This window comes from Pagrus major, chromosome 20 (assembly GCF_040436345.1).
Source record: "Pagrus major chromosome 20, Pma_NU_1.0".
Lineage (NCBI taxonomy): Eukaryota > Metazoa > Chordata > Actinopteri > Spariformes > Sparidae > Pagrus > Pagrus major.
Window position 1 is genome coordinate 24,955,712 of NC_133234.1, and position 13,216 is coordinate 24,968,927.

The 13,216-nt window shown below is 46.3% G+C and overlaps 1 protein-coding gene across 1 annotated transcript in view; it reads right to left on the minus strand.

Annotated features, from left to right (window-relative positions):
• Positions 1-11,659, minus strand: part of sdk2b (sidekick cell adhesion molecule 2b) — a 283,107-nt gene extending 271,448 nt beyond the window's left edge. Inside the window, exon 1 of the mRNA XM_073489748.1 lies at positions 10,914-11,659. Within this exon, the coding sequence (XP_073345849.1) occupies positions 10,914-11,001 (88 nt within the window). The 5' untranslated portion in view covers positions 11,002-11,659. The remainder of the gene's footprint in view (positions 1-10,913) is intronic.
• Positions 11,660-13,216: the final 1,557 nt, after the last annotated feature.

The window sequence follows — 13,216 nt, forward strand, 5'->3', positions numbered from 1 at the left end:
GTGTGACTAATACACACCGAGGGACAGAAAATGTGAAGGTGGTACATGTGTGTGCGCGAGCGGACGTTGCATCCTTGAAAGGCTAACCCGCGAGCGTGCACGAGCTGAGGTCAAGCTAAAGTAACGCCGCGGGTCAAAGCCCTGCGTCCAAACATCCATCTCACTCTGTCACCTTCCATTATCGTAGGGTCATTCTCATTAAGTAGACTGTTAAGGGTGTTAAGTGACTTGGTCGTGTGTGAAAAGCATCCAAGCAGATGATAATCAAGATGTTAATGTAACAAATCTACATTTGGGTATCTGCTCGAGTGTTACGTGTTAAGAGGAGCTGTGAACGAACGCCTTTCTCAGAGGACGGGCCTCGCTCTTATACCTCTCAGATTAGATGTAGCAGAAGTATTCAACGGATAAAGAAGTTTGAAACGATTAGCAGCTTGTTAATTGGTGATCGGTGCCATCACACTCTTTTTCTTGCTGCAAGAAGACGTCAGTGAAGTACATCTGCTAACAAAAAAAATCATTTGAATAGTGCTGAGTGTTTACACGATGTTTGGCAGGAGTCAAAAGGAATTCTTCAAAAGAGTTATCACAGGCGTCCGCGATCAATGTGCAAATACCAAAAGAGAACATTCTCTTCTCGGAGATGTTTTCCACTGAGGGAGAACCATGCTTGAAATCTCTCGAGACTGGTCCTTGAGCGTCAAACAAGGACAAAAGAAAATAAAATGGAAAATAAGAAAATGTTTCAGAAATTTCAATGAGACGAGCTTTCAAAGAAATGCCAGGGAGCAGTCATTTATTACATTGCTAAAAAAAAAAAAAAAGGAGGAAACATGCCCTCGCACAGCTGATGCACAGAAAAAGACATCTCATTATTACATCCACGCGTTTGTAGCTCTCAATCAGTGCAAAGTTCATTCTTTGGCTAATTACACAAAGACAAGAGAATGTCTAACAACTGCGGAGAAATAGATGTATCATTTAGTGTATGCTCCTTTAAAAAGCTCCAGAAAAAGAAAGCCAGTAATTGCCAGTCGTATGAAATATTCAAACAGTGTCTCATGTTGCTGTCTGCTCTATGACAAGTGCAAAAATGGGGGTTGGAAAAAAATTGAGAGATCCACCAAGAATTCTCCTCACAGTATTCAACATGTCGGACTCTTGATGCCCGGTCTCTTCCATTACGGCGAACACCCCGCTTCCAATTTAACTGTCATACCGCATTTCATTTCAGGTTTCATCGGGCTTCCACTTCAACTATCATCCTCCAATCTATCCGCTGTTTAGCTTGAGGATACGATCACTGGAGATTTGAAGCAAATCCATTTGTTAACAGAGTCCAACAAATGGTGCGTCTAAACCCCCAGTGCAGACTACATTTTGCCTGTCCCAGAACACATTTTTCGAGATCTGTCAAAAAAAAAACCCTACAGACGGCGCAGAATCTGTGCTCACGCCTGCGACGATGGGTTTTCCGAGCTCAGGCGATCACGAGACAGTACTCGGAGTTGATTTTACTGTAGCAGAAAAACAAGATGCATTTGAAGTTGGATCACCTGAGACAAGTCTGAGACAGGCGAAGAGTGGTAACCGAGGGGGTGTGCGGCTGTGGCTCAGGAGCCAGTGTCTTGCCGCCATCAGTGTATGTATGAATTACGCTTTGGACAAAGACATCTGCTAATTGCCCTAAATGTAAAGGTGCAAGGATGAAGGGAGGCTCTGGACTTTCTTGGGAGTTGTTGTCTTATTTTCAAAGAATATTGGACCCACATCAGTCACGGATCTCTCAAACGGGACAAATCTCACATAATATTTATTAAACCCGATCAGTTGTGTACCTCCACATCAACATCCGAGTCCTACAGACTCTAATTCTAGGATGCTGGTGCGTGATCACGAATGCATCACGGTACCTTATGCTTCAGACAGTTTTTCTCATCAAATCCAGAAAATTGTTAAAAAAAAAAAGAGTGTGTAAACAAGACGGGCTGGCGGATGAGAGATATGGGATGCTGAGGTGAAAAAGGATTTCAGCAAACATCACATTAGACGTCTTACCTGAGGGATCGTATAGAGAGAGCATCCTGTATCGAAACGTTAAGGCGCCCGCGACGCGTAAATGTATTCAAATGTCATTAGACGGTTGAATCTAAAACATAGCCTCCGAAAATAGAAAGCTCATTCAAACCCAAATGAATAAACACACTCATTCCCTCTCTAATGTGTGAGTAATAGCTCATAACAGCAAGGTTATCCTCCTGAATGCAAATGGAAGCTGGAAGCGGGGAAAGTCTCATGTTCTAATAGTTCTCTTCATTCCGCGTTATTATTATGTAAAGCATAAAAATGTGTTCTCTCATCAAATCAAAGCACCTCACAAATCAAAGTTAAGGCAATTACAATCTTATTCCACCCTTTCAAATGGCAACAGCTGTTTCCCTTGGTCAAAATTGCAGCGTAATTGCACACGGTAGCATATGGTTATGGCTGATTAATCCAACTGGGGGTGAGGGCCCCATTATTCCTGCATGGGATGGGTAAATAGGCAGCGGATCCAAGTGCTGGATAGATGGGTAATGGGATGGCGAAAAAAGGGAATGGGGCTTTGATGAGATGTCTGTTAAAGATGGCGTGATTGTCAGAATCGATCAAGCCCTCCACCATCCCCTATCTAAGCCATTAAATTGATTTGCTTGTCATCCGGCGACTCATGCAGCGGTACCAAACTACGCAGAAAAAACGGAGCGGTTAAGGCTGATCCATTTTAATTCACAATACGACTCTGGGCATTTTCAATTTAATGCCCCGTCATGAACTCCACAAACTAGTTGCAGGGTTTTTTTTCCTCCTCCATCTTTTTTTGTTCGTCCGGCACCGCAGGGCGATTGTTAAAGCCCCAGGGGAGCCCAGTGTGTGGCAGCCTGTCAGGGACGTGATGATAGCTAAAGGACTGCTGGCCTATGGGCTTGGACTGGCCACTTGTAGACACCCACATATATATGCGCACAAATTCACAGTCCACCTGCGGACACACACACACTCACACTCACACAAAACACCTCCTCCAGGGAACAGCAATTACAGGGTTCAGGGGTGGTTTCCCAAGCCCCCGGCCAATCTGAGTGCTTTTCTATTATAAACACACAAGGATCCGCATGAGTGAGTCAGGTTTGGCGGCCTCCTGAAGCTAGTGTCACTCCACGGTCCACACTCATTTCCATCTAGCCAGACGAGGGATGATGCTGGTAAACAAGCCTTGACTCTGGCTCCCCCCCCGCCTGTCGCAGCATGCATAATGGCCCCTCTTAGAGAGCGAGGGAAAAGTTCAAGTCCATAATCGCATCCCTACCTCTGCCTTATTATTTTTTTTTAGAGGTCATTTTGGAGCCCACTTTCAAGGACATGTTGAGGAACGGATCGCGCTCATTGCTAGTCACGGTGCAGCTGTGCATCTAAAGTGCGGTGTTGAAGTGCAGAGTTCCTCCAGGTGCTAATTTGGGAGTGCAGAACCGTGGGTCGGCTCGGCTCAGCAGATATATGGAAAACGCGGGATACGCTTTCACCACGGCGATATTAAAACAAGGTGGAATGTCCTACTGTAAATCCTTCAATCCATTCTCAGCACTGAAACCTTCGTCAGGCCAAAGCTTTATTGTTGTGAAACACACATACCGCTACTGTAGATTCAAGAGCAGCAGCAGCAGCTTCAAAAGAAAAAAAACGCTTTGGTGCTCTTAAAAGCCGAGCACAATACACATGTAAGCTATCAGTGTTCTCCTTCCTGTTCCTCAAAAGGATAAATACTACCACCTTTGAATAAATGTGCAAAACATACAAGCTTAGCCTTTGCAGATAGATTTATTCTAGCCATCCCCATAAATGTAAGACGAACTGTACAGGAAAACGTGCACTCAGCCTCAGATAGAGACATAATTCCTCGGCAAGCGTTCCAGCGTGGCCCAAATGCAGAGCAGGATGATCAAAGGAGCAGTTTAAGACTGTGTCGGGGAAAAAGGACCATCAACAAAACTATAATCCACTTCAGTCAGAGCCCCAATTAGGATATATAGCCGCACAATTAAAATCAGACCGTCACGACTGAAGCCAAAATAGAGAAGGACTCTAACAGGTCCTCTAACATTGACCCTTGTCCATCTGTGTGCATAGTGAGAATTCCCAGCTGCCCTGCATGGCCTCTTTTTCCCAGTCCACAGAGTACAGAGCCCAAATTAATAACCATGCAAAGACAAATAGGACGGCACTGGCACACTCCACACCAGACTCCTTTGTGCCATGTTCCAGACAGCGGGCAAGATGGCAGGAGCTTAAAAAGAAAAACTATTTGTGACAAAAGGCTGCTACATCTTCAGCCTCAGCCCAACAATTCTTGCACTGGTCAAACTGTCAGGGCTGCACAGCGCTTAGACCAGAGAGAAGTACAATCCTAAATCTTTCTCTTTTCAATCCAATTGTCATTTTTTGGGGGGGTTACATAACTGGTGTTTCAAAGAGCGGGACTGGCTGAAAAATTTTTGGGATTAAAGTTCTTAGAATGTGCTCCATGAGATGAGAGAGGCAAATGAAAAGTGGCTTGCATGCCAATGAGGGAATTTGGAGGGAAAATCAGGTTAGTGAACAGATAGCTGTGAAACGGCATTGATTATCTGCACCGTTGTCACCTAGAAGGACCGTCTGAGGAGGGAGCTGCAGCCGGTGGCACCATCTTTATGACATCTGGCCCAAGTTAGGCTGACCTTATCCTTGCCTGTTACCAAGAAGTGCCATCGGAACCATCTTGCTCAACATTTTTTGCCAGATGACCCTGAGGTTTTTTTTTGACACAGCTGCTAGGACCGACCTCATACAAATGAACGAGAGGGCTGCGTTTCTACATGAAGGCCTCAAGTCAGTCTGAACGTGAGAGTCAGAGCCTTGAATCCTTCTCCCCACACTGCTCCTACTCCTCTCACAACAAATTAGCTTTGGTTCTTGAAACCTGCCCTAATCAGGATTCTTGGAAGCTTGTTGTTATCTAGCGTAGCAGATTGGAGAGGAACCATTGTAATCAAGGATGCGCCATCAACGGAGGGTGTTGCACAATGCACAACAGAAGTAAACAGTAGTGGCAAGATGGTGGATCACACTTGTTCTGTTCTGTATCCCTCCCAGAAAGCAAGGACCAACTATTTACTATAAGAAGACAGAGAAGACTCGGATGAAATACGAATGTCCTTTTCATTCCTCTCTATTCCAACCTACCACACTTTATGATATCGTCACGGTTCACACTTCAGGTCAAGGAAAATCTGCTATTTTTTGGTCCCAGCTGGAAACCAACTTTTCAGGTTCTTAAGCGATTGATCCGCGGTTAAACCGCTCTAAAGAGTTTAAAATGAGGTGTGTTAACCTGTGGAGAAGGGGGAATCATTTAGGAAGTATCAAGCCCGTTTACATTTTGCAATAAGTTCAACCCAGGTAGCTTTTGTTTACACAGGCATTCTAACAACGTGCCTTTCTGATACATTAGATATGAGGGATTATCTGGTATATTCAGAAGATTTGGGTGATATCAAGCAGCATACCAAATGCAGGAAAATCACGCTGAGTTTGGCAGGAAGTTGCAGCAAAGATTAAACCTTGATAAAAGCTTCGAGACAAAAATGCTTGACACATATTCACACGTCGCTGTACTTCCCCTCCTCACACATTTACAGGCTGCACAAAAGCAGGAAAGTGAAAATGAGGACACGGAGCGCTCTGACGGCGGTTGCAGCTCTGAAGATGCGATGATGACACTTTCTTGTCATATACCCATATTAATAATGAGCAAAGGAGTATTATTATGCAAATATAAATGATCCTGTGATTTATGCAGATTGATGCGCACAAGTTTCTTTTTTATGGGGTGTTTCAACAAAGCTGTCAGAATGATAACAGAACATAACTATAGTAATAACCGGCCGAGCGTATTGACGATTACGAGCATATATATTCCTATTATTGTGCTGTGGGAGGCAGGTCTGTACACCCAGGACAGAGAGAGTGTGTGGAAAGTGCTGAGTTGTGTTCAAAAGGCTGTCGATAGGTTGAGAAGTTCACTGATCGGGTCTTTCAGATTCATTGCAATCATCCTGAGGCTTCGCCTTTGGCCACAGATGTACTACACAGACAATAGCAACGTGGTTAAAGAGTTATGAGTTCATGTACAAAGCATTTGTGCATCTAAATAAGAATCTGACAACATTTGTAAAAAGTGTTGTCATTCTTTCTTTTCATTCAATCCCACTTTGGAACCACTCTTAACCTCAATCGACTGGTATGGGGGGGGGGGCAAGATCAATAAATGCAGCCTTAACTCGTAAGAGCTCCTGAAGTGCTTCCTAGAGAGGAAAAACAAAAGCTCTTTCAGTTACGCCTCTCTCTTGGACTTGCCACTACAAGAGACCTTGGGTGGGAAGTTTTGTTTTATTGAACGTAGCACAGTGAAAACTCCAGACATCCCTCTGAGAAATCTATCACTGGATTCTGACCATGAGTTTTTCTCTCCAGCCCTGAATACTAAAAGCGATATGTTGTGACCTTTTGCCAAAGCGCCCGGCTGGCTGCGGGGATCTGGGACAGCCTCGCTTTTTTTTTTTATTTTTCCTTTTTTTAGCAAATCATTTCAGAGTGCACAGCTGCTACAAGGAAACGGAGGATCCCCCGTCTGTCAATTAAGATGTGCGACAAATCAGGGCATTTGTAGTCTGGAGACGTCCTCAACCACACTGTCTCCGTGAATCACTCACGTTACGATCTCACTCAGTTCTTTTTACTGCGGCTTATTTCACTCCTGATTTGGACAAATGTATCACGTCGGTTTGAAATAATCTTTAAACGAACACTCGTGTGTTGCCGTCTGATGGAAGAGCCCCCTCGCATCAGGGATCAAAGGTGGCTTTGATCAATAATCTTGATTTGTGCTGTAGAGATCTGCTGTCTGTGTTATTGGAGACTGGAGGCTTACTTCTCAAGTGAAACCCAGACACAACAGCTCCATGGCACAAGTTTCTGACCGTTTAGAGAAGTGAAGTCATGGCAAGGACACAAAAGACGAGAGCCCAACTGATATATCTGTTGGCTGACAGTATCGGCTGATACTGGCCTATAACAGATATATCCGTATTGGCAAATATGTTGGCTGAAACATTATAATGCAGGAAAAGGTAACTATGTCCTCTTAGAGTTGCAGTCAGGCTGGTTTCGCTCATTAGCATACCACTGTAGTCACCGCTGTTTCCCCGCCTGGCGAGCGTCCATCATACACACCGTTGCCAGGTTTAAAAAGGGTCTTATCTCTGCACCACTAGTCCGTCACTTAGCCTCAGAAGCTTGCAGCAAAGTGAACCGGCTAGCTATACTGAGGAAGCTAAGCCTAGAAATGGCTCAATTGAGAGAAATCACAACAGCGGCCCAGAGAAAAGGAACCGCAAATGTCACAGTGTCTTGGATTCGCTGAATTGGTCAGGTTACAGCAACTCTGAGGAGACAAACTACTTCTTTGTGCCTTTAAATCCTGATGTTACGATGGTATAGAGCTCAGTGGTTGATGGCATCATCCATCAGCCCAACCCTACTGTGAGGGAGCATTCTGAAAAACGTATGTTCATCAGCTGATATATCGATATCTGACTATTTTACTCTCTAATGTTGGTTTCAGTATTAGTCAGTAGAGTAGGTCTGATACCGTCACGTGCACCTGCAGCTTCCATCTTCTCCATCTGAAAGCCATTGACTCAATCACTGAACATTTCCGCTGCACATCTATGATTACGTGCCCTATTTTGTTGCCTGCGATAAGAGAGCATCCAATTTTACTTCCTTCTGAGAGGTGCTCCCTAACTGCACATAGTTCATCCCAGCCATACAATTTCAATCCAGTCCTCCTAACGGACTTAAAATGGAGATGACATCCTTGACTTCTATTACTGTGCCAAGGTCCATGTCGAATACAGTAAAGCTAAAAACAGGCCGTCGCTCCAAACATGTTGTGCATGCTCGCCTGACATAGCTTGATTCCTATGCCCAGAGTGTCCCGGCAGCTCCCCCCCACCACACACACCCCTGTCACGAGCATTACTTATGGATGTTAATCTTGAGCGCCACGCCTCTGACAGAATGAAGTCCTCAACTCCGTCTAAAGCTCCCAAAGTCGAGCCGTAGCTAGTCAAGCTAATCTGCAGACGTTGAGTGATGCCGAAGTATGTATGCCAAACATGACATTCCAATAGAGTCCTCCCCCGCCGCTCCGAGCTCCAAAATAGACGTGTTAGAAATGACAAAACCAGCAGGCGAGCCCAGCATTGTCTCGGCATGACCTCGGTAAATGAATGGAAGTGAACAGTGGGACAGGCAGGCAGCTCCTATAACTGTCACGTCGAACAAAATATCCAGGATGAATTGAGAGGATGGCCTGTTTTTTTTTTTAATGCTTTAAGGAAGAAAAACCGAGAGTGTGCCTCATGTGTCAGAACCAAAAATAGGGTGTTTAAGCGTTAGAGGGCCTCAGTTTGACATGCAGAACGCTTCAGATGAAAACATCACAACGCCTGACAGACCGAGTGCAAATTTTCTAGACATCAGTCAGGTACTGAAGAATGTTTATTAAAACTGAAGCGTCTTTTTCTTCTTCTCGCGCTGCACAATGATGATGAATGACAATATACAAAATACAAGAACTGACGATTATCTCTCGCTCCGCTCAGCGTTGCCTCCAAGCAAGACGTCACAGCACTTTGCTCTGATGGGGGGCCGTTCTCCCGTCGTTAAAAAGCCGTTTTCTGCAGACTGGTCATTAAAATGTGGCGAGCAGTGGCTGACATGTCCATCCAGAGGCATGCTACTCGCCTCATCATGTTCTTTAATCATCGCGTGGAAAGAGAGAGCGGCCCACACTGGGGTCACTTTCAATGAGCTGCACTCCGAACAGTCTGAGGAGACTCCAATTAAATCCTGCATTTTTTTGACCCAGGAGCGACTACGTAATGCAATCTGATGGCTGCTGCTGCTTGGATGAACTGAGCGTAAAGAGAGTGAGGGTGACTGGCAGTCCTCATCCCACAACTTCCACACACCCACAGTCACATGCATGCCATATTGCTTTATGCAGCCATGCACATCCATAAAAATAAAAAAAGCGCCAAGGCCTTCTCCTCAGGCCACTGCTGTAAATAATGTGGTCTTATTTAACTCACTCGGTTAAATAAGCATCGGGAAGGAACGAGGGAGGATCTGGGATCAGATACAGACGGCGAGGAGACACACGGTTATGTGGAGAGACGAAGCAACAATGTCAGGATTCTTAATCCCTGGGACACACGAGTTATCAATCTCCTGTAAATGTCAGGCACTAGGATGTGCCCTCATGAATGATGGATATCTGCCTTGTTTGTTTTTTTCATCTTCCCTACATTGTATTATTGAGTGAGCGCCACCGAGGGCTTAGAGTCTATCCAGAGAGGTAATACTCCCTCCTTACAGTGGTGGCAATACCTGAATCCCAATTACCCGAGTGGAGAGGGGGAGCAGCAGCAGAGGGAGGGCTGAGAGCAGGAGCCAAAATCAGCACCTTCAAAACACATGAATGCACAGTGCACACACGCACCGGGAGTTTGGTTTCCTCCTTGAAACTTGTGAAGGATACACAGAAGACGAGGACAAATATTGATCAAGATCATTTGCTAAGGGGGACCCCCCTGGAGCCCCCTGGAGCCCCCTCAAGGACCCAGGGTGCCAACCACAGACCCCTAAATGCATAAATGTTTGTATCAGAGCGAAACTTATGCGATTTGTCTTCTTTTATCCGAATCTGTATTCAACCGACGTTCATTTTCCCAAAGCAGCTGGCTTCTCTCGAAACAAAAACAAACATGTCATTAATGATAACATCATTTGGAGAAAGAAACAGCCGACTGTACAAATATCAAACAACCCTGAGGGGGGACGTAATAGTGGGGTAGGAATATAAAAAAAAAAAAAGAAGAAGAAGGGAAGGAGGGCCTGAGGTTACAGTCGACTCTGCTGGGCACCAGAGACGCACACTCGGTCTCCACAGGAACATTACAGAGATCTTGTGGGATTATTTCACAGAGAATCAGAAGCTCCCAGCCTCCTGCACGCTGCTGCTGCTGCTGCTGCTGCCACACTTGGCTGTTTGCTCCCCCTCATCATGCTCAGGGGGGGAAAAAAAAAAACCAGGCTGCATAATTCTCACAGAACCAATTAATTCTTCAACATTTAAATGCCCCACGTGCACGCGCGCGCGCCGCTGCATATCAATATGCATCTGTTTATTTGCAGGGCGCTTGGCAAAGTTTAATTTCCGAGGGAGCGGGCTGATTAATTAATTAGTACTTATTAATCAGAGTAACATTTTTAACAGCTGGGCTTCTGATGACATATTCATCAGCATAGAGAAAATGCATTTGTAAACAGTGGAACAGCTGGGAGAAGAAACATCCTGATGATAAACTTCATTAAAAACGTGCCGCCGTGAACGCATCATGATTATGATCAGATCAGAACTTTGGGTTGAAGTTCGGGTTTTAGGTGAAGTTCAGGGGCCACATGATGTTTAATCAAAGGCAAAAACAGACTGCCACTGTGTGTGTGTGTGTGTGTGTGTGTGTGTGTGTGTGTGTGTGTGTGTGTGTGTGTGTGTGCGTGTGTGTGTGTGTCACTAGCCTGCAATTAAGACAAGAGTGTGTGTCACAGTGATGTGGAGCCTAATGAGGAAATTATAGGCTACGCGCAAAAACGCCAGAGAATAATGAGCACATCACATCACAGACCCGCTGGCCTCGCAAACAAACATTCAAGGGGACACACAGACACTAATGGGGCCTGTCTGGTGACTAATCGCTGTCCCTTCTTACCTTGAGCTTGTGTGGAGTGGATGAGTAAGGAAAAAAATAAAATCCATGTGGCGCGCCACATCGATCTGCTCCAGGAGTCCGCAAACATTGTCCCAAACCGGAGAGGCAGGCTGGACAACAAGTGCCCGGTGAGCTGGAAGCGTGGAAGTGTGGTTCCGCTGTCTGTCCTCCTCCTCCTGCTCCTGGTCCTGCTGCCGCCGCCGCTGCTGCTGCTGCTGCCGGGTGTCTCCTGCCGCCACTCGAGCCGGGCAGAGCGCACCGAGGTGGGCGCGCAAAAAGCCCGAGGAGGCTGCAGCCTGTCGCGACCGGAGAAATTCGGTCCAACAGTCCTGTATCTGTTTTCAAACGTGCTCCAGTTGCACAGACCCCCGCGGGATAAGTGTGATGATTTTCCTGTGAGTGCCTTTAGTTGGTTTCTCTGAAGTACTGGATGCAACTCAGTCAGATGAATCCAGGTTAAATCCAAACACAGTCCATTCCTCGCTGCACCTGTGAGAATCCGCGCCTCACACTTTTACGCGTCCTTGAGATGCTGTTTTTCCGCCTCTCACTTTTAACTTCACTCTCCTCGTCCGCAACCGAGTGGTTACAGTTTTTTCTTTCTCCGGACAGACTTTAACTCGAATCCTCCCCCACAGCGCGCTGTCAAGGTCGGCAATTCAGTCTGACAGGAGCGCTGGGGAAGAAGTTCAGCGGCTCGGAGAGCAGAGAATGAGGGCAGCGGGGGGAGAAACTTGCACGCAGTCACGCTGTCATGGTCGGAGCCTGCCGCGGAGGAGAGCCCGGCTGCCGGTGTGCGTCGGATGAGGACGAGTCCCGGGTTCTTTATGAGGAAACGTTAGGATGGTGGTTGTGCTGGCGGCGCAGCGCAGGTCGCCACCATGCGGCCGAGCGCAAAAGCGCATGCCAAGTTTGCCAACACAGCCCAAGCAAGCACAGGATTTCCAGGAGAGGATTTTATTGCTTTCCACATCACAAAAAAAGAAGGTGGAATGAATATAGTCCTTTGTTGAAATGATTTAAGGGAACACGCGCTTTGCTTGTGTTGCCAGACTTGTTCTCAGGGAGCCTGAGGAGAAATCACTGGAATACTTGTGCGGGGGTGTTTAATGTGTCTGAGTTTATTGACCTTCTTGTATTCCTTTTATCCCCCATCGCATATATTTGAATACTTTGAGGGTTGATGGTGTGGCACCCTTCAGAGCTCGGCTGCATTGTTCTTTCTCTCTGTGGCCGTTGCAGTGTAATTCCCCCACGCTGTTCGAGGCGCATGACATGAATAGAGAAAGACACAAATGGCCGTGCTGAGTCTGAAACTGCTGCATGTTATCTCGCCTGTGTGCAGGAGGAGAAGAAGAAGGAGTGGAAAGAGAAGGAGAGAGGGTGGGGAAATGAATGAGTGGAGGGGCAGGAGGAGGAGGAGGAGGAGGAGGAAGAGGAGGAGGGGTGGATGGAGAGTGACAGAGCAAACGCTGTTTCCAATATGACAGTATCAGGAAAGCAGAGGCCGAGGGAGAGAATGAGAGAGCATGACAGAGCAAATGTTCCTGTCTTGAAAATGACAGTGTCTTGCCAGGAGAAAGCAGGAGTGCTTAATGCTTGTAATGTTTTTATTTTTTTGAGAATGGCGAGCTCCCATCTAAGCCACCACAGGGCAGCGGGGGAATAATGCACCATGGTAATAGCCTCTGTTGTTTCTCAGCGTGATCGCCAGGCTCCCGTCGGCTTTCCACCCCCATCTTATCCAAAAATGTGATACCTTGCACAAAAGTTAATAATAGGAGAGTTAACATCAGGAAAAGCAAGACGAAGTGCTACCTCGGCCACCCTCGGGGCTGCTCGGGGACCCGATTATGATTTTTCAAAGTGTGACTGAACTCAGCAAAGAGGGTAATTTAGAGAATCCCTGGACGTGGTTGTTTTTTGAGCCCCAGCTTTTCCGGCACAGACGAGCCAAAGCGGTTTGTTTGTGTGGCTTTTTTTTCCTCTTTCCCTTTCCCCGTGCAGATGCCAACGCCGCCAGGTGTTAGCCCTCGATGCTGTTGAGCAACGGCTACCTGTGATCACAGGTGCTAAAGCAGCTTTCTGCAAGCTGTGTTCACTTCAGTCTAAGATACTCTTTTCATCTGGGCCTCGAATTAACCACACAACTGGTAATGAGTCGTCTGCAGCAGACTGCAATTATTTCAAGTTATTCTGACACTTGCCCTGGGCGTCCATATTTAACACCTTAAACCAGACCATCGGATGCCATTTTTGGCACAGCCGGTGAGACAGAAAAGGAGGGCAAAGAAATGTGGAAG